Below are 22,336 nucleotides of genomic sequence, written 5' to 3'. Positions count from 1 at the left end.
GGCGCCTTTCAGCTCCGGGGGCGGTGGGCCAGGAAGGGCAGAGAGGTGCAGGACGCGCGAGGAGGCGCGAAAAAGTGCGGGGAGGTTCTGCGAGAAGCCGAGAGGTGCGGGGCGCGCAGACCGCAGGCGGGGGGGGGGGGGGGGGGGGGCGGGGGCCGAGCCTGCGTCCCTCCTTCCAAAGTTTCTTGGCGTCACACAGCTACTCGCGCTTCTGTGGGAGTGACGCCTCGCGCTCGCTGCTCGGCCGGCGGCCAGCTCCGAGCGGAAGGAGGCGGAAGACGCGAGGCGGACCGGCCGAGGAGGGGGCCTGGCAGCCGACGGGGCCGGTGCGGAATGTCCCGGGGCCGCGGAGACGGGTCCGGGCGCCGCGAGGGGGCGCTGCTGCAAGGCGCCGGACGGCGGGCTGCGGTCGCCCTGAAGCGGGGCTGTTCGACCCGTGCTGCCCTTCCCGCTCGGAAAGCCCGCGCCCCGCCCGTGCGCGCTCGGCTTCCGCTACTTACCCAACGAGCAGGTGAGGAGCAAAAGCAGCGCCGGGAGCGCGCGGCGGCGGCGGGCGAGCGGCCGCATCCGGGCGGCGAGGCTGCGCTCCCTGCGTGGGTGCGGGGACGACAACACGCGGGTAGCGGAGCTGCGCCGCCGCCGCCACCGCCCTTGCAGGCTGGCTACCCCTTTTCCGCGGCACCCTCCTCCCTCTGCCGGCTCCGCCCGCGCCCCCTGGCGGCCGGCAGTGGGAGCGCCCGTGTGCGCTCTCGCCCCGCTTGCCTGGCCCTCGGTGAGCAGAGGTGGCCGCTGGGGCCCACTCCTTCCAGGCGTCTGACCTCCGCTTTCTCGACACTAGTCTCCACCCCTCCCTTTCCTCCGTCTCCCTTACAATGCCCATCCTCGGCCCTCATTCCGTCACCTCTCTTTCCTGGATCTCCAGCAATAGGTCAGTAGTACCCTTTCCGACCCCCAAAGTAATGGAGATGGTTGAGTAAAAAGAAAATCGCTTTTCCTCCCTGTCATTGTATCATCTCATTCAAAGTCAGTAATTCAACTCTTAATACTATTGGCACCAGCGTTCTACTTTGATGAAGGTGTTTTTAATCAGCTCAACTAATTAATATCCATTTTTAATGGATTTGGCCAACAGCTTAAGCCTGAAATTTGGCTTTTAATAGAAGTTTGTGTAAACATAATTTCATATAAATGTAATTTTAAGCATTCACCATAATGGAAGAAGAAGGGTGTAATTCAACATGTCTAATAAAAATAATTAAATCAGAATACAGAGAAGTGACTGCAGAAACCACCGGACTGTGCAACCCACCCCTCTCCCACTAGGAAGAGTGGTGGCAGTGGCTATACCCCTTAGGTCATGTGATGTGGTGGACTGAAGAGGACAGCAATTACAAAGGAAGGACTGAAAACCCCTCTCTCTCATGGGTCTGCACCCCTGAGCCTCCCCCAAGCCTTGACTCATTTACGTCTCAGGAAGTAGACGGGACCAAGTGCTCATTGCCAATCTGAGTTTAAACCACAGCCTCCTGAAGGTCCTTTCCATGTTTCCCTTTATACTGAACCATGTGGTTTGGATGCCTGTGTACCTGGGACTATGCTAAGAACTCTGTGAACACCAGTGTCTTCCAAGTGGACATGTAACATTCACCCAGTTGCTAAACATCAAAGAAAGACCCTAGAATACATGTGAGATGTGGGGAGCTAGAGGAGAGATGCTGAATAAACCTTTGTTGTCTTTAGCCCTGGAAATGTGAATGCTATCAGGGGATATAACCTCAAATACATGAGGACAGCCTTGTCATTTGTCCCATTTGTCCATGCAATATCTGCTGCAAGTTTTATAAAAAGAGGAAGTTCTGGAGACAATGAGTTTTCTCTCTCTGGTTTATATTGACTTCTTAAAACTAGAAGTTAAATATTGTGCATGTTACCCATTTTGTGTGACTGCAAATAGTGCCATTTTGTTTCATTCAGTCAGGATTTGTGGATACAAGTCAATACCATTTTTAGGGGAGGGAAAAGAAATGTAAGAATCCTTCCTTTCATTTTTTTACCAAGGCCTTTCAAATTTATGGTTGATCCCATTTATCCTTCTAAAACTTACCTGCCTGGATAAGAGGTCTAGAAGGTGTCCAATTTCCAAAGCTGTTCAGCTTTCTTCCAAGAAAATATGCCTCACATATATTAGATATTAAACATTAAAGCAAGATGGGTTTAAATAGACACAGAAGCCTAATAATTAAACAGCTTGCTTGCCAAATATGTGTTCAAATACCTACTCCACATTTGGTAACAAGCAACTCTGGGTGCTTAATCAATGTTTTCATCACAATTTGTCATGTTTGAGCATCACCGTGTGCTGTGCAGGGAATGGGGCCCTAAACACAATAGAGAGCACAGTCTGTTTAAGTAATAAACTCGCTCTGGCATTCTTCCTTTCCACACAGACATAGATAAATGGCACATTACAAAGCTCCATAACTCACATTTTAAAAAGGATTACCTTTCACTTACTCCAGTCCTATGATAAATGGACTTGCTGGGAGTTCTCTCTCCCCATCACAAGTCGAGAATTCTGTGGAATAAAACATGCTCATGAGGACACAGATGCATGGAATGGCCTGCTTACCACCTGAAACACCAATGGTAAGGGGACAACTTTCACTAGGAAAAAAAATCTCATAAACTCATGTATGAAATGAAGGAAGTGCAGGCCATAGCTCTGTCATGCTGGGGTTCCCCCACTGCATGCTGGCTCCAGAAAGGATGCCCTTGCCCTGTACTGGAGTGGAGCAAGGAGGGCCCCCTCTTTTTAGGGGGTCCTATTGCAACATGATTAAAACACTGATCATTTTAAAAAGAATTTTCTAAATACTAAAGGAGAATATAAAGACATCTGCATAAAACCATGGATAGCTAAATAATCTAATAAATAAGTTCTAAACAGATGGTTTGTGATCTTATAGAAGCTATACTTTAGGCTCAAAAGTCTGGACTCCTCCATTCACTCATTCAGTCCATAGTGAACACCCTCCAGCTGGCATGCCCATTGCCAGGCTCTGGGGCAGGTACCAGGAAGCATAAAGGGGCAGTCCCATTAAGAAGCCAAGAATGTTCATAAGTAATCTTACTGCTGAGTAATAAATGTAATGCACAGGTAGATGGAAACACTTTGGAACCTACAGAGGGAAAGATGAAATCTGTCAGGGTTGCAGGAACTGGTCAGAAAGGGAGAAGTGACTTGTGGAGGGCAAAGGAGAAATAGGAGGGTCCTGGAGTCTGAAAGAAAGGAAGGGCAGAGGCACAGCAGTTAGGAAGCAAGTCAACCCCGAGGAGTGGGGGAGGGAAGGGAGTGGGATGAGGTGGCACTGGTGTGTCACCCAGCCCCTTCTAACTTAATGCCTTTCCTGGTGACTGGGAAAAGGCCTCCTGGATATCCTATTCCTCCACCAGCATGACCAAGGGACACATTCCAACTCCACTCCCTCAGTGGCCCTCACATGGCTTCAGGGGGCCTTCTCTCCACACAGGAGTGGTCTTGTGAATTATGAGTGACCTTAGGGATTATCTTCCAAATGTAAAATCAGGCCAATGGACTGACAGGGGACTCAAAAGTCTAACACTGGGTCTCGAGCACATAGGTCATTTTGGTCATCAGAGCCATGATTGAACCAGTTGCTAACTATGTCCCATACCCCCAGAATCAGTACACAGCTGATGATAGGAGAGCAATCAGTCACTGTCCCTGATGCTCTGACCTTTAGGGAAACAAGAGAACCTTTGCCCCCTGTGGAAGAGTGACAGAAAGAAAAGAGACCCAGCAAAAACCTTTATCGGAGTAGATGCAGTGAAGCAGGCTCCCTTGCAGCAGGAGGAGCTCAGGAAGAAGGCTCTGATGCATAAAGTGCTCTCTTCAATGTCCTAGAGGGGCTTCCAGAGCTGTTCACAAATTATAGGCAAAACCCATTTTGTTATGTCAGACTTTCAACCAAGATTTTTCCTGAAGAGGCTTAACCACCAGATTCTTACAGACTCACAGCCCTGAACCAAGATCCAGGAAATAAATGCAACAGAGGTTGCCATCTTGACAGGCCCCCTGGACAAGCCCAGAAATGCAAAGCTTTTGCCATTCACTTTTCTGTTCTTTGGAAGACACCGAGAGTTATAAAGGCTTCTGTATGAAAAAAAAAAAAAAAAAAAAAAAAGCTATCTCCCAGAAACTTCTGATCAGAAATAGAGTATCCCTTTGGCTGTTTAGTTCTCACCTGGTGATGAGAGAACCAGTCACTGTTCTCAGTAAAGAGTCCTGTGGAATCTAACAAGCACACTCACAGGAGCAGGAGGAAGTGTCTGCACTGGACTCTCATTAAGAGCAGACAGCATGGCCATGACTGTTGTGCAGCCCATATGAAATGTATTGGTGTTTCTGCTGATAAGTAATTGTTCGTTTTACAACAGCTGCTTTCATGTGTAGGAGGATCCTGGTTCCCAAGCTTAGAAAAATGAGTAAACTTTTTATTTTATCCCTCAGCAAACGTGTCCCAGAGTGACTGCAGGAGTGATGTCCTCATGTGACCTGCTGAGGTTGGGAAGAGAAGTGCTTTTTCCTGGGTTGGTCAGAGTCTAGTAGACAGAAGCAAGGTATACCTAAAGAGCCACTGAGCCCATGTAGAACATAGTAAGTCCCCTAAGAAGCACCTGAAAGAAGTGAGGCAGAAACTCAACACACCCCTCCTGGGGATGGGGCAAGGCCTCACACATGAGGCAGCTGAAGAGGGGAGAGATCCAGGGACAGATAGGTAGTCAGCAGATGAGAAGAGGAGGAGGGCACCTGCAGAGGAAAGAGAATGGGCAGTGAGTGTCCTGGAAGCCAGAGCAGCTGTGAGCTTAGAGGCTGGTGAGTTCAATTTGGTGTGGTCTAGGCCACTTCAAGGAGAACCATGAAAGCCATGCTAAGAAAATTGACCTGAGTGTGGCAGTGAGGGCCTTGGAGAGATGGAAAAAATGTGTCAGCCAGTGATGTCACTAGTCTCCACTGTGAGACCAAGTCTGCAGCCCTATCAGAGAACCTCATGCAAATTAATACCCTGTTCATGGGTGCTGGTACTGCCTAAATGAATGAGCTAATGCTGTAAGAAAATTAATTCAGTGGTAATGTTCTGGGTAGATGGAGGGGGGAAGGAAAAGAAGAAAGACTGTTTTCAAAACAAAACCATGAGAAAAGGAAGAATAAAGGGAAAAGGGCCAAACACATGCTACAGTTGGGCATTCTGACAGTTACTTTCAACCACCATACAGTATTTTATGTAACCCTCACAAAAAAAGAGAAACTATTCTTATTCCCACTTCACAGATTAGTAAATTGAGTCTCTGGCAGGTCTGATACCAATAGCCAGAGCTGCCTTTAACAGCAGTATCTCCACAAAGTCACACTCTTTAATAGTAAGTGAGAGCAGCAGGAGTGCAGGGAGGGAGCACACCAGGCTCCAGAGGTCCCCATCAATGGTGCCAGTGAGGGAGCCAGCAGATAGGCCACCAGGAGGAGGAGGGCTGCAGAGAGCCAGATGGAGCAGCTAACTAAATGGAATCTGCCTGAGGAAGGAGTTTGCGGAGAAAAATGACAGATTGTTATCATTATTACAACTGTAAATGATAGCTGTACCCTCACAATATTAGCAGATGAGGAGGAACAGCTACCATTTGATAAACACTTGTTATATACCAGGCACTCTACTACATGCTGTGCACACATTATCTCTTGTTAAATAATACTTCATATAATTCTCGGAACTGCTTCACCCCTACTTTAGAGAGGTTAAGGAGTGTGCCTGAGGATAGCACTTCTCACAGTGAGGTCCACTATCCTCTTAGGGGTCCCCAAGACTTTCAGGTGCCCAGGTTCGCAAGGTCAAAACCGTTTATGACATACTGAAATGTTATTTGCTTTATTTTCTGTGTTGGTGAAAAAGTAACAGTGGGTAAGAGTGCTGGCCGCCTGAGTGAATCGAGGCCATGGCAGCAGACTGGACCTGCAGTGGCACAAAAGGCCAAGTCCACCTACGAATATCCTTGATGAAGCATGCAAATTACTAATTTACTAAATTATTCACTTGAGCACACATCTTTTGAAAATTCTGTGTGGCAAACTCAGGTGTAGCATAAAAGTCCTTATGCTGTATATGAAACATCTATATCAAGCAAAAGCGTAAGTTCTTGAGTTGCAACCTGAAGTAGCTGGGTTGTTTTTTGTTTTTTTTTCTTTTTCTCATAGAATACCATTTTTAGTTGATAGAAACACTGACAAACTGTGGTTGTTCAGCCTTAAGAAGTGGGCAAATATTTTCTCAAAAATAAACCAAGTGAGCCTGTCACTCCAAGGCTATTAGGTGTTGCTAACAATAAAATTCAAGCTTTTACAAGAAATTTGAATTTTGGAAAAGTTGTATTGGCCACTGTGAGCTCAATAGCTTCCCAATCCTTAAAGACTTTTCAATGATATCAGTGGTGATGTTTACAAGTGTGATTTTTTTTTATCTTGTATAAGGGAGTGAGTCCACATGTGGAAGACCCACATACTTTTGTGATCTATGTATGATATTACAAAATCATGAATGGGTTAAAAACAAATTCCATTCAAAGTAAAGGAAAGACCAATGAAGCATGGTACGAAAGTTCACTGTGTGGTTTCAGATTTGACGTTACAACTAACCCCAAAGAACTCCCAGTTGGCTCTTTCTCTTCAAGGAGGTGGGGAGTAGCCTCCCCCCACAGATGCAGATCTCTGTGAGACCCTGACTGGCAGGACCATCCATCACCCTGGAGGCTGAGCTCCGTGACACCATGGAGAATGTGAAGCTAAAATCCAAGACAAGGAGGGCATCCCACATGACCAGCAGCATCTGATTTCTGTGGTACACAGCTGGAGGATGGCTGCACTCTCTCAGAGGACAACATTCAGAAAGAGTCCACCCTGCACTTGGTGCTTCATCTGCCATCAAGCCCTCCCTCTCCCAGATCACCCAGAAGTACAACTGCAACAAGGTGATCTGTCACTAATGTTACACTCACCAGCAACCCTTGCACTGTTTACTGTTGCAAGAAGTGCATCCACACTAACAATCAAGAAGAAGGTTAATTAAGGCCCCTCCACCACCAGGCCCACAGGGCACCCTTCTACCTGAACCCCATGACCCTGGGGCCTCAATCTGTTGAGTTTCCCTTTTGTTGACTGGAGCACTAAAAAAGGAAGGAAGGAAGAAGGGAAGGAAGGAGGCAGGGGTAAGGAAGGAAGGAAGGAAGAAAATGGAAGGAAGGAAGGAAGGAGGGAAGGAAGGAAGGAAGGAAGGAAGGAAGGAAGGAAGGAAGGAAATGGAAGGAAGGAAAGTAGGAAAGAAGGGAGGGAGGGAGGGAGGAAGGGAGGGAGGGGAGGAAATATCCTCCCTTCTTTGGGATTTGGTGTGATATCAATGAATGTCCACAATTATATGAAAAGATTATTACAATATCCCTCCACTTTCCAATGGCGTACCTGTGTGGGGCTAGATTTTCTTCATTTACTTCACCTAAAACAATATAGCCCAACAAATCAGTGAAGAAGCAGATGTGAGAATTGACCCATATTCTATGAAACCAGGTCAAATTTACTAAAATGTAAAATAAGAATACCCTTCTCACTATTTTTTCCTTCTGAAAAATAAAGTTATTTTTCATAAAAATATAATATAGGGGTGGGCAAAAGTAGGTTTACAGTTGTTCATATGGAAAGTAATACAATAATTAATAAATAATTATAATTAATAGTAACTTATAATAAATAATAATACTGAAAGAATATCTGTTTTGTGTACTCATAACTGTAAACCTACCTTTGCCACACCCTGTATATTAACATGTGAAAGTTTAATTCTTATTAATTAATTAATTAGTGAATATGTTTACATATCTTGGCCTTCTATCTAATACAGCAAATATTCATAGGTATGAACCACATAAACAAAAGTTCTTTTAGGGAAAAGAAAGTTCTCTGGGCCCTGGCCAGGTGGCTAAGTTGGTCAGAGCATCGTCCCATTTCTGGCTTGATCCCCAGTCAGGGCACATATGGAAGTCAACAGATTGATGGACCTCTCTCTCTCTCTCTCTCTCTCTCTCTCTCTCCTTCTCTCTCTCCTTCTCTCTCCCCACCCATTTCTCTCCTTCTCTCTCTAAAATCTATAAAAGCATATCCTCAGGTGAGCATTTAAAAAAACAGTTCTTTGGATCCTCAAAGATTTGAAAACTGCCAGCTTAGGACCTAGAACTTAAGTTGTGGTAGCCAGTAGTCAAACCCCAGTCAACCTGACTCCAAAGCGCTTGTTCTTTTCCTGAGTTGCTCCCTGTTTCATTTTTGATTTGTTGTTTTTGAGGTGCTAAATTTCCAAGAACCCATTTAAAATAACAAGTATTGGTGAGATGGGCAAAGTTATGCTATAGTAACAAACAGCCTGAAATTTCAGTGAGTTTATATTACAAAGGCTTTCCTGGTCAGGCCACATCTGCTGCTGGCCCAGGCAAAACTCCAGGCCAGCTGTTGTGCATTGTCATTGACCTCCAGGCTCACTGCCATCTCAACTTGAGTTCTCCACAGTTCTTGTTGCAGGGGAGAGGCACACTAAAAAGCCAAGCACCAGCAACAATGACCAGCAACTCTCACCTCTGCTGTGGTTTCACTGCGGGGTGGGAAAGTTGTAATCTTCTAGCCCAGAAAAGAGAGCAAATATCCCCAACCATCTACTGGGTAGGTGTCCAACCCATGGCCCACAGGCCACATGCTGCCCAGGATGGCTATGAAAGCAGCCCAACACATAATCATAAATTTACTTAAAACTTTTTTTTGCTCATCAGTTTTTGTTAGTGCTTGTGCACTTAGTGTGTGGCCCAAGACAACTCTTCTTCCAGTGTGGCCCAGAGATGCCAAAAGGTTGGACACCCCTGATAACTCTTTCTTGGCACCGCATCCTGTAACACCCCATCATCTGATCCAAAACGATGCTTGACTCCAGGAGGCATGGGCAAGGTTGAGAACTTAGCCTCTGCCTTTTAAGGACTCACAACTACAAATAATATCACCTTACTTTCATATGGCTCTAAACTATTTTCCAAGTTACCACATGAATAATTCTAGAACAAGGTAGTTAGAGAAGTCCAGACAATCAAGCAGCTTTGAGTGTTCTTGGGAGAAAGAAAACCCTGACTTGGATAGTCAAGGGTGGTTTCGGGGAGAAGGTGGGATATGAACAGAGGTCATGAAATGACAGAAGGATCCAAACTGGTAGAAGTGGAAAAAAATGAAGACATAAAGTCAGTGTGGCAGGAGAGAGATTTGCAGAAGGTGGATAGACCAATGTGGCTACAGTTAATCGTGAAATAAAATATATTCTAGCACATGGAGATGACATTAGGCTGAGAAGACAGGAGAGCTATCTGAAGAGGACAGTAGCCAGCCCAAGGGTGGGGCCCTGGCCCTCATAAGGGCTTGGATCCCTGGGAAGAGAGGGGTACAATTAACCAGGCCCAGGAAAGGAGGTCACAGGTGCTGAGGACTTCTCACTCATTGGCAAGAGAAATGTTAGGCCTATTTTAATTGAAGAATCTACAACCAAAATATGACTTATGCCTCTTTTTTTCCTAAGAATATACTTCTTTATATTTCCCTAACTTCAACAATAATAAAATGGCTGTGGTGTAATAATATTTTACACAAATGAAAATACCATTTCCAGAAATAGCATTTTGAGAGCTGGAAGTCAAGCAGATGTTAGAGTCATCTTGCTTAATTCAGTTGTCATGTTCTTTGGCTCTCAAGAGAAGGTAAGTTCTGTTTTTGGGTTTCCCTGCTTTGTAGACTATCACCTACTTTTGGAGGGGCGTGAGATGAAAGAAACAAAAGAAGAAACCCCAAACATTGAGATGTACATCATGCTTGTGGTCAGGGGAGCTGCCATGACCCAGGGAAGTACCTGGGGGCTGGCTGAGAATAGGGAGCCATCAACGTGGGCAGCGGTGGTAATGGGGGAGAGAGACAACACAGGCACAGCATTCGAAGGACCTCTGGGTCATTACAGTCAATATATTCTTTCTGTGATCCCTACAAGGTTATATCCCTCAGTCTGCTTAAATTTCTGAGACTAAAATATTGAGTAGACTAACAATGCTGGAACAGGGTAAGGAAGGTGAGGCAACAATGGCTGAGGCCTTGGATGGCAGGTGCACCAAGTCACCCTTCCTTTGAAAGTCAGTGAGGACCCACTGTGTGGTTGAGAGGCTGACACTCATCAAAGCAGCCCATGAAGAAGATGCTGGGGACAGAGTCCACGATGCACTAGCCAGAGTGGACAGACAGCAGTGCAGAGGCTGGAAGACTGTCACCATCATCCAGGCAGAGTCATTGCATGGTGGCACTGGAACCAGGATTAGAAAAAGAAAGTGAACACCAGAGTTATTGTGAAGGCATGAAGGACAAATCAAACAGACTTAGGGTTAATCAAAAGTCATTAAGCATGATTCTGAAGTCTGGAGTCTGAGTGGCTAAGAAGCATGTTTAGAGAAGTGAGGGAAACAGACAAGTTTAAATGATTTTGGTGTTCTGAATTAGACAAATTACATTTGAGGGCAGGGTGCATCATCTAAATAGAAAAGTTCAGCACAGACAGACATGATGACTGGAACTTAGAGAAGGATACACAACTGAAAGACAAATTTGAAGGAATCCACAAAAAAGTGGAAAAAGAGCTCATGGGAATCATGAAGAGTAGAGAGATGCACTGGGTCTGGGGCCCTCTGTGGGGCTATTCGGTTTTCTCCTCCTGATCCCAAATACTTTTCCAACACCACTTCTCCAACTCTCTAACAACTGCATGACATGGGGACTTACTCTTGGCTTCCTGACCTTGAGTCCTGGTTCTCTGCCATTCCCTGTGCCCACCCTGCAATGCCCCCAGATTATTGGAGCTACCCAATACCTTTCTGTTCTTCTCTCCTTGCATCAGCCAGAGTGATTTCTGTTGCTTGCAACTACCACCCGTGATGAATACAAACAGGCTGTCCATGACATCAAGTCCTGCAGATCAATTAAGAGGGCATTTGATTTCATGATTTGGTTATTTGTGATTTTAGGCAGGTAGCTAGTAATGGGGATAAAATGTTATTAGGAGTGGAAAAGAGAAAATTCAAAAACAATGCTGCTCTAACCACCTGCCTGTGATTGATAGTGTGCTAACCAGCAACACGGACTTGGTTATAGACTGCCCGGGAACTCATTTCAGTCCAGTTAGTGAAAATCTTAGGCCCTCTCTTGCTCAGAGCTACATTTACATGTGCAGTGAGGTAGGAGAATCTTTAACTCTCACTTTTTCTTCCAACAGAAGAAGGTTATTCCTCCACTCTTAGCATTATAACTAGGAAGAGAACCCAATGGATCGGCCAAAAGTCTGATTGTCCAGAGCACTACTGAGTCCTCCTCCCTCCCCTCCTCTCCTTTATGTGGGATAAAAGACATGCTCATGAACTTGGCATCCTTAGTTCCATTGGCTCCCTCCCTTCCCTCATATGTCCCATGTAGATGCAGGATTCTCTCAGGCCATACCCCATTGTGTAAAAGTGTCCTGTTCTTTCACACTAGCATGCCTCCCCACCCCCTGCTTTTCTGTCTGGCACAATCAGGTTTCCTGTACGACTCAGACTGAATATTGCGTATTTGGGCAGGTTGTTCTGAGTCCCCCACAGCTTGGACCCCATGAGTTCTTTGTCTTTCCTTTAGCTGTGTTCTCTGAATGATTGGTTATATACCACTGTATCTATTTATAAATCATATGTGTGTCACTGTGCCAATTATGTGTGTCTAAAAACACACAGAAATAGAAAAATTTAAAGTGTGAGATTAAAAATATAAAGATGAGTTCTAATATGTTTTCTTGTCTCTATCCCTGCCCCAGCCCAGGGTGCACAGCCTTTGTACAGAACTCTACTGTGTTCACAGCATCTATTACAAGCTGGTATAATCCTGTTTCTATACCTGCTCTGATTTCTCTTCGTATCTACAAAGTGCCTGGCACAAAGTAGGTCCTTATAAATAAATGTTGAATTAACTTATATAACATTGCAAATCATTTTTTATAAATAGATAATTTCAGGTTCCCATAATTTCTCAGTAATGACAGATTGTAGCAATTGGTATGTTGACTGGCTTATCTGAACAAGGCAGTTTAAAAGTCAAGTAAATTGCTTTTTCATTTAAGCTGTCTTGACATTTGTCTCAGTTAGGTTTTCTCTACTGTCAGCCCTGGATTCATGCCTTAGGGCACAAATGAATGACAATCCAATTCTAGGTCTGGGACTGATAAAAATTCCAGCTCCGGGCTGGTCTTTGAAACAAAGCATTTGGATATCACCATCTCAGCTGGGACTGGGTCATGAATTTGCAAATGTGAAAGTCTCCTCAAAGAAGCCAAAAGCCCAGTTATTTGAGAAAGTCTTGAATCAGAGATTTTAAAAAAAAAACACAATAGGAGTATACTTTAAATAGTCACAATTCCTATTTCTGAAATTCTATTCAGTTTGGGCATTCAGGGCTCAGTGCTTTTTCTGATGGGCATTGTCTGACTGTGAAATACTTCTTTTTTAAAAAAATAGAATCTTTAAAAAATACTATCACATTTTGATCCTCTACACTGTTCACTCTAGTCATTTAAATTATACTGCTGACAGCCTGGCTAAGTAAGCAACAGGCAGGAATACGTTACTAATCAGGTGTGGAGGGCAGCCCTCGTGCCTGCCTGATGGGGCAGCCACCCGTGAATTCGTATTGATGCTACATGAAGCTCTACAGCTTCACTCCCAACTCCCTTCCGATAAACCCCAAAACATACCCTTATTTTTAAAAGTCAATTTGAAACAGATCTCTAGTTTTGACTGAGCACTTACTCTTTATCTTGTTGTGTTTTCTTCTCCCTCAAGACAACATTAAATTTCCACTAAGGGCCATTTGGACATAAAAATATAGGTGAGCTGTTAGAATGCTGCTCTAGTTTGGGAAATTCTACCCATGAGGAAACGGATGATAGGTAGGATGCTGTCAAAAGAGTTGTTCAGGGTTTGAGTTGGTGTTTGAAGTAAGAAACCACTCATTCATTCTTCCCCCTGGGGATTTATTCCTAAATGTCCACATTGAAGAAACAGTAGCCCAAGAACTGCCTAAATAATCACTGCCACAGCTGGGCAAGAGTTATGCTGGGGGCATATGGCTCAGGCCACATTTAGGGTGAATATGACTGAATATGGGTTCTTCTCTTCCAGTGTGGTTGTTACATGTCAGCTGTTCCCAACAGGGTTCTGCCTTCTCTCTACAGGGCACAAGGTTGAGTTAGTCAGCAGCTTCTACACCCTGCCTTCTGGAGAAGCTGTTACTCCTCTGGATTGCTAGTTCTTGGTGTGCTTTGGACCTTCATTTCATCTTTCCTCACCATTATCTCTTACCAGCACCATCACAAGAATGTCCCAACTGGTGATCCTCTTTCTACCTTGCTCCCCATGGTGTAGACCTGTGCTACACACTATGGTAACCCCAAGCCATATGAGGCTATCAAGCACTTGAAATGTCACTATTCTGAATTAAGAAGAGATATGATAAGAATAAAATATACCCCATATTTCAAATATTTAATATAAAACATGTAATAGTTTTTATATGGATTATGAGTTGTACTATTAATACTTTAGTTATATTAGATTAAGTTAAACACATTAAAATAATTTTCACCTGTTTATTTTTAATTCCTAATGTGGCTACTAGAAAAGTTTTTTAGATTGCATGCATGGCTCACATTTGTGGCTCACGTTGGACAGTGGTGCTGTGGACCCCATTAGCACCTAGAACGAGCCTTTGAAAATCATGAACATCATGTCACCCCTGTACTCAAAACTCCCCAGTGGCTTTACACCCCATGCAGAGGCAAATAAAAGATCTTATTGTGGCCCATGAGGCCTAAGATGATCAGAGATTATCCCTACTACCTCTGTGACTGCCACCCTATCCCTCCTGCCCTTGCCACTCCATTCAGGGCTCACTGGTCTCCTTGCTGCTTGCCGAATAGGTAACCAAGCTCCTACCCCAGGGCCTTTGCACATGTTTTTTCCTCTGCTGAGAATCTGTCCCCCAGATATTTGTGTTATCTCTCCATTCCTTCAGGTCCCTGATTATTTGTTACCACCCTATTGAAAGTAGGAGTCTGTACGTGCATGGACACACACACACACACACACACACACACACACAATCCCCTGTACCACCTTTCCCTCTTTACTCCGCTTTAGTTTTCTTCATCGTTCTTACCACAAGCTATCTTTTTTTGTTATCTCCCTTTATTAAAATGTAAACTCCATGAGGGCAAGGACTTTTGTGTGCTGTGTATGGCAAGTTGGTAGACACTCAGGAAATATTTGTTGAACGAATGAATGCCAGCATGGCAAATGTGTGTGGATCCAAGAGGAAAAAGCTCAGAGGCACCTCAGATTGGCCACTAGCCTAAGTAAAAGGATCTCCTCTACCACCAAAGGGCTTCTCCACTGGTGTTTGAAGCAAAGCGTCATAGTAATGGGGGGTGTCTTACCTGACACGTTTCTCTAGAGGTACTCAGGGAGGTGACTGTGGCAAGGCAGGACCTGGGGATGTGGGTGCCATCCAGATGTTATCAATCCTAATACAGCTCACTAATCTCTTTTTTGTGTACCCTTTTTCTTCCCCCTCCCTCCTTCTCTTCCTGCCTTTCTCTCTAGCATAACTTAAACAGAAATACAGTATATTTAAGTTCTTAGGTAGAATCAAAAGAAAGCTATGACATGCAAATAGCATAAACCCCATCACAGCTGTCATTGGGCTGTGGTCCCACAGTGACTAGTCACGTCACAGGTTGATTAAATTTTCAAGAGCAAGGCATGGCTTCCTCCCACTTCAGCTCCCATCTATCTGTCATATGTGTTCTGGATGTTACCTCATCCCTCGTTACCCAGTGTAACATTGAACATTCCCTTCAGTTTGGGGAGAAACTAGACCGTCCACTTTTATTATAAACCCTTGCTTTCTGGAGGTGCCTAGCTCACAATTTAGTCACTCTAAATGCAGATGACTCCCAGTTCTCCAGGCAGCCGATCCTCTCTCTGCCCCATGGGTTTCCAGATTCATCTCTGCAGACTGTTCCCACCCTTGTTGGACTCATGGCAGCCCCTCTCAAAAGATCTAACAGCTTGGGCTCACCCAGCTGAGAAATACAGTATCCAAAGGCTGAAAGCCCCCAGACATAAGGGAGCCTCTTAGAACAGCCTCAGACCCTCTGTGTCCCTTCCCTCCAGGAAAGTTAGGATCTGGTGTGTGTGAGGTCAGACAGGACTGCTCCTGTCCACACTCCGGAGGCCTCACCAGATGCTAACCTGTGCTTCTTAATGAGAACAAAAGTCCTGTTCTCTTCTTTGGGACTTACTCACTAGGGATTTGTGGCTTAAGCTGTGCTTGAAAACAGGAAAGGAGCTACTTAAAAGTACTTTGTCTCCTCGTGTTGCATGCACCCACACCAACTGGCTCTCACTCACAGCCTGCAGGCCAGTGCCCCATGCCCTTCATGCCCTTCCACAGTCCCTCCCCTTTGATCAAGTGAGGACTTCACTATTTAATGCCTGGCTGACCACTTACCAGTGTCCTTCAGGAAGTTACCTAATCCAGCCAAGCCTCACTATTATTTGTAAAATGAGAATAAAATAGAAGGTACTTATCTCAGAGGGACCTTGAGAGGTTCGCTGAGATGCCCACGTGTGATGGAATACGTGTGATGCCCAGTGGCTCTCCTCTTCCCAGTGCCAAGTGCTATGTCCACCAGCAGCTGCACAGCCTAATGTTGTCTTCCCCTCAACCCTGCCACCCCCCATGAGAGAAGGCCCACTACAGGAGGAAAGCAACACACAGCAGAGCCCAGAGGAGAGGTGGACAAACACAGCAAGACCTGATGGGCCCACAGAGTCCCTAGATGTGGCTAAGCTGCACCAGAGATGATCCAAAGCCTTCAAGTTCTGTGAATCAGTAAAGTCCAGATTTTTGTTTTGTTTTATTATTTGGCTTTTTTGTGTGTTTTTGTTGTCTGCAAATGCAAAAGCCTAAGCTAAAATATTGTTTTGCTGTGACCTGACTCTTCACTTTGGCAGCTTTGTATAAGATTTTCATGAGTCTCTGGCTCCCCTGGGTGGCAAAGAAAATAAATTCAAGTTTCTAGGATTCCTGCTTTCTGTATAAGCATTCTCATCTACCATTTATTGATTTCAACAACTCCACTGTCTGACACACTTGACTTTATTTACTCGTAGCCCACAAATGCTTGGACAGATTTCTTTAGTGGCCCACCTGTTCTCCTGGCTGTGTTGGTGCTGTCTGCAGTGAGCTGGCCAAGTCCCCCCCCTGGTCCTTTTTGGGGTGGCCCTTGGCTTTGGGTCAGTGGTATAGTGAATGGCCCGAGCTCACCCTCCTCTAGAAGCAGTCAGGACATAAAGCTCCAACTGAGAATTATTAGAAGTTTTTGCCAACCAACTGTATGAACCAGCCCAGAGTCCATCATGCTTTTAAAAGCTGTGGCACTGGCCCCATAAACTGGCCTCATCTGGAGCACTCTGAATGAGGCAGGCACAGGACAGAAACAAATTCAGACCAAGGGGCATTTGAATCATGACATCTGTAAGGACACCATTGAAAACACAATATTTGGCCATATTGATTTTATCATGGTTTCCTGGCAAGCCATTGCTATTGCCAAGTCAACAAGAACCCTGAAACCCTACCAACCTTTTAGTTCTTAGAGACAATCTGGAAACACATGCTTAGTAATCACCACTCCACTGTGCTTTCATTTTTACTGTTGCTTATTCCCTACCATGACCATTGCTCTTCAGAAACACTAAGCTGCTGGTCTTCATAGGTACAGTCCATCTCCTCTGGCAGGGAAGTAGAGTCCCCATCCTCTAGCCTCCACACCTCAGCTTAGGTGTCAGCTACCTTGTCCCCCATCCTACAACTTGGGCCCAGGCTGGGTTGTGTGAGGACACTTCTGTTTCCAGTAATGTTCTTTGATCGGTGCTGTCTTACAATGATTATGTAGGGATCATTATCTGTTTATGGCTACACCCAATTAGATTGGGAAGCTTGAGGTGTGGCCTGTATCTCTTTATTTCTTTAAACCAAGGGCTTTCTAGCACAGGGCATGGCCCAGTTTATTAAGTAAATATATAAATTAGGACAAGAGGAGATAAATAGCATTGGTTGCCCAGAGCCTTACAGCACTCATCTGTAGTGAGGATTTCATAAGACAGCATTGATAAACGGCCGGGGATGCACCTGGCACAAAGTGGCCACATCTGTGGACTGAATGATGGTGGGTCCACATTCTGAAGGCGAAATTGCTATGGCTCAGAGAGCATAAGCAGCTTCCCAAAGTCCACTGTTGCAGTGAGAGCTGAGATGTGAGAACTGCTTTCTGGCCTCCAAGCTCTTGGCTTCACCTGAACTTCCCTGTGCGCCTAACATCTCCCTGTGGCCCTTCGCTTACACCTCTTGTATCCCTCACCCCAGCAGGTAGGCAAACATTTTTTGTTAATAATAATCTTTGAATCAACTGTAATACTTTCACAGAATAGCCCTCCATGGGGGAATTCCAGAAATACTTGTTGGATGAATGGATGAATGCCTGGACTTGGGGAAACTTCCATTGCTGAACAAAGGTGGCTGACATGTGCTGTATTATTCCTTTAGAAAATGTACTGGTCTCACTATAGTTATCCACTAAGCAGAAACACAATGTTATAAAATCACACTGAAGAAAGTAAAGAAAATAAAGTCAATCTCCCTAGGACAGTGACAATGAGAATATCTGTGGAATATTTTTAGGTCTCTCACAACAGAAAGAAGGTATTTTAACCTCCTTGTTAAAATTGGATTCTCTGATTTTGGGTTATCTGTAAAGATATTAACATATATCGGTCTAATGTTTTGAAACCCGGACTATTACCTAAGCAGTCATGCACTATGAGCAGCACACTGAAAGGTGAGGACAAATAAGCAGTCATGTTGTCTCACTGGGAGAGGAGGACAGGGGAGTGAAGGTGACTGGTGGTGCCTTACAAGGCACTAAAAACCACAACTGCCCTTTACCACACTCCCTCTCTGTGGCACACACTTTGCTTATTTAATTCATTGGCCATTTCTATCCACATTCTACAGGTAAGATTTCAGAGAGCTTAGGTGGTTTCCCAAGAGAAACTGCAATGCCAGGAGTTTCACTCTGGTCCGTCTCCAGACACAAGAGTCCACCATATTGTCTGTAATTCTCTCTAGCACAGAACCCACAGCCTGCTGGCTGGCTCTGAACCTTTCCAGGTCCATTGCTGTATCCCCAGGGCAGACTGCTGTTCTCATCCATCATTGGTGAAGGCAAGGCTACTCTTTGTTAGCAAAGTGCACAGTGGACTAGTTAGAAAAATATTTCAGGCTGAAGGCTAATTGGCATTTTCATTATGCAATCTGTAAGGGTATATTTAAAAGCACAAGGTTTGGCCGTATTGGCTTTATTTTAGCACAAATGATGTCCTGGAGACCCACTGCTGTTGAAGAAAGTCACCAGGATCCTTGGAATCCTCCTTGGAAACAGCCTTAGGCTCCTCAATACTGCAGTCCCCTTCCCACTCCCAGCCAAGTTCCCCCACACCCCTTTACTCACAGACACACTTTACTCTGCCCCAGGAAGAACTGTGATTCTGTTCAAGGACAAAGGTGACCCTCAAGGACATGTCAAAGGCAACAGTAATAAGAATGGAATTTCCCATACTCTCAAGAAACAAAAAAGGTCTGTTCTTTCTTCACTGCTCCCAAGGGTAGTAAGCGTACATTGTACTCTCTCCTCCCTAGGAGGTGTCCTCACCATTTGGAAGAACAGGCCCAGAAGGAAAACAGTCTGTCGTGGATTGTTCTGGGCAAGATGGGCAACTTTTCACTGCCTTGCAGCTAGCTGATGATGTAAGACCCTGGGCTGTCAGTGGTTGATTAGGCTGGTCAGCCCTGGGAAGACCGGAGAAGTCAGGTAGGGACAGAACATGTATACACTGCTTAAGCTTAAGCACCACTGCTTAAGCACCTTGGCCCAGGGAGCAATGCATTTGCATTGTGGGACATTTAGGAGACACATTTGATAGTGAATGAGGCTGGAGACAGGCATGAAAAGGCAGGGTCAGGAGCTCAAGACAGACTTTCCTGACTTTTTCTCTTGGGCTGACCCTGTTCTCTCCCTTCAGAGACCAAGGATAAAAATGTATGCTATTGCCAAGCAGGAACAAGGGTTGGTAAATGGTGACTGCCTCAGATGAGAGCCTTTGCAAGCATAACATATAGTGCTATAACATATTTGTGGGATGTACCCCTTTTTAATAAAAGATACCCATTTACAAACTTCCTCAGCAGAAACAGACTTGACACTTTACAATTTGAAGAGTTGGTTTCAGGGTTGTTAGCAGTGGCAGCTTCCTCAGTCACTGTGCTTTTCCCTCTGAGGATGGAGGGCAAGTCTTCTCCATGCTAACATGCCTTACACCTATGCCTTTGGATGTAGAAGGCAGTTGGAAGGCATGAGTAACAATTGAGTGAGTCATCATTCAGAATCGGCAAGAAATACCCTTTTTGCTGTTCCTCCTTTATGTTGGAGAATTAAATAAAACAACTTTAATTTGCATGACTTAGTTGTCATGTCTGCTTCTTTTCCACATCATTCTAGTTGTCTGCTAATAGACAACTGACCTTTATGATTATATCCATCCTTGCCAAGAGTTGACTTTGCAAGCAGGTAGACAATTCTCTAAAACATTCTAGAAGGAGGATTTCATCTCACTTAGCACACCAAGGGTTAGATCAGTCTCACTTGCACATCCCCCTCCATGAATCATGAACTCATTTGGGTTTCAAGAACTGAATGTGCCACCCAAGGATAGCATCCATAATGATGCTAACATCTCTGGAATTCAGATACAGCCTGGTTTCAGAATCTATCTGACATAATGCATAAACCAACACTTCGGTGGTTGTTCCCCCCGCTCCGCCCACCCCCCCAGTAAAATGACAGCACCTCCTTTCAATGGGACAAATTGAAATACATAGTCTGAACTGAAATGACTCATCTTTATGTCTAAGGACTTTAATTTACTCTATTATATTTCAGAATAGACACAGGACACTAACTCCTCTTCCCTGTCCTTTTTCTCACATGTGTTGATTAAACAAAGAAAAGACAAGTAGAATCTATTTCTGGCATGATTTTGTTTTCAGTGTGAAAATCAAGATTATTATGTAGGGCAACAATGATCCTGATTATCCAAGTATTAAATGTCTTTATTTCTTCTACTATAATAGAATTGTTAAGGTGACCATAAATGTAAAAATTACTTAATATTATTATTTTCAGTAACTGCAAGCACTCTTAGGTCCTAAGTAAGGATTCTAAGGCAAAGAAAAGTGATCGGTTTTTGTCTGAAGGAAACAATTTGTGATCATGAAAACAATTCTCAACCACAGTCAAAATTAACTCCTTGGAATGGGCAGGACACATCTTCACAACAGCAAACAAGTCCAGTAGCTAAATGGGAGATATACTACCCCTTCCCACCGATTGGACGGAAGACATGCTGGAATTGTCTGACTCATTCATAGCTATGTCACCTCTTAGCCTCTGGTTCAGAAATCAAAACATTACTCTATTTTATCTCAGAAACATGTCTTAAGATTATGCCCTTTTTGGGCCAGTTAAGTTTAACTAAAATTTTACAGATATTATATATAGCAGTGGTTCTCAGTCAGAGGACATTTTCTTTTCTGCTATTGGCACCCAGCAGGTACAGGCCTGGAATGATGCTAAACATCCTACAATGCACAGGACAGTACCCCACAAAAGAATTATCTGCCCTAATATGTCAACAGTGCCAAGGTATACCTGTGTTAGAAGAAACCCTGTATTAGAAGAAAGCTGATAAATGTCTCTTTTTTCCAGTAAGTTTATGATATTTTTATCATTCAACCATTCTCCAAATATTTATTCAGCATCTATAAGGCACTATGAAGAAGCAAAACAAGGTCACTGTCTTCCTGAGCCATACAATTCGAAGAGGGGAAATAAGCAAGTAAGATAATTGTAGACTGTTGTATATATTGTAAAGGAAATAAACAGGTAACAACAGAGTAATCAGGAGGTGCCTTACATAATTTGGTCAAGGAAGACTTACCTTCCTGAGGAAATAAGGACGTTTTTGACAGCAAATAACAGAGACCCCCTAACTGAAGTTGGCTTGAACAGTAAGGAAATGTTTAAGTTCATTTAACTTAAACCTGGAGGTAGGGTTGGTCTCAGGACTGGCTTAAACCCTGGACTCCAACTTCTCTTCAGGTGTCTCATAACGATAGACTGTACACACTCACCTATTCCAAAAAAATAATTAAGGTGGCCTGATTAAATAAAAGGGGCCTAAAAATGTATAACCCTGCCTCCTAACATGCTAGGAATGCCTACTAACATACTAAATGCTTTATTTGTATCTAATCCTTCCCAATTCCCTGCAGGATGGGTCTCCATTTTATAGATGAGGAAACTGAGGGCCACAGAATTTGAAGACTGCATAGCTATTACCTACTATTGGTATGTTTAGTGCTTCACACACATTTTTTTTACATGCACCTTATGAAGTGGATCACAGGAAGGTTTAATAGTTTCTCAGGGTCACACAGCTAGGAAATTAGTTAAGTATATACAGTCAAGATTCAAGCCATGAAGTCTAACTCCAGGAGGGCCAGTGCTCTTACAGGCTGTACTATTGAGTATGGTACTATTGCCCGAGGATTTCAACCTGATCTGAATTTGTCAGGCTCCAAAGACCAAGAACAGTTCCTCTTTTCTGCACAACTTTCGTCATACAGAAGAATGTGGGAAGCACACCCCGCAAAAATCTCATAGTTCTATTTCTGTTAAAAAATGCTATGAGTCCATGAATTTTAATATAAGCATTTGATATTCAAAAAAAGCGGTGGTAAGGGAGGTATTTTGTAAGGCACAACCAAAATAATTTCACCTTTAGATAGCTACTATTATTGTCCCCATTTTAAAGGTGAGTTAAGTGCAGCAATTAAGTAGCTGGTCTAAGTGCTAGGCCATCCATTAAAAAAAATTACAACTTACTTTTTATCATAAACCGAGGCTTCTAGTCTCGTATCTGACTTTATCAAAGATTTGGCACTTTC

General features: G+C 44.2%; 1 protein-coding gene across 5 annotated transcripts in view; it reads right to left on the bottom strand.

Annotated features, from left to right (window-relative positions):
• B3GLCT (beta 3-glucosyltransferase) overlaps positions 1 to 673 on the bottom strand; it is a 135,370-nt gene extending 134,697 nt beyond the window's left edge. For 4 of the 5 annotated variants that reach the window (XM_036018375.1, XM_036018376.1, XM_036018377.1 and 1 more), the window contains exon 1: positions 501 to 662. In XM_036018375.1, coding sequence (XP_035874268.1) covers positions 501 to 567 — 67 coding nt within the window. In that variant the 5' untranslated portion in view covers positions 568 to 662. Of the gene's footprint in view, positions 1 to 500 lie in introns of all 5 variants that reach the window. The other variant, XM_036018378.1, reaches the window with a different exon arrangement.
• Between the last annotated feature and the right edge of the window lie 21,663 nt (positions 674 to 22,336).

The sequence above is a fragment of the Phyllostomus discolor genome, chromosome 2 (assembly GCF_004126475.2).
Source record: "Phyllostomus discolor isolate MPI-MPIP mPhyDis1 chromosome 2, mPhyDis1.pri.v3, whole genome shotgun sequence".
In the NCBI taxonomy this organism is placed as follows: domain Eukaryota; kingdom Metazoa; phylum Chordata; class Mammalia; order Chiroptera; family Phyllostomidae; genus Phyllostomus; species Phyllostomus discolor.
This window is presented reverse-complemented; position numbering and strand designations above follow the sequence as displayed.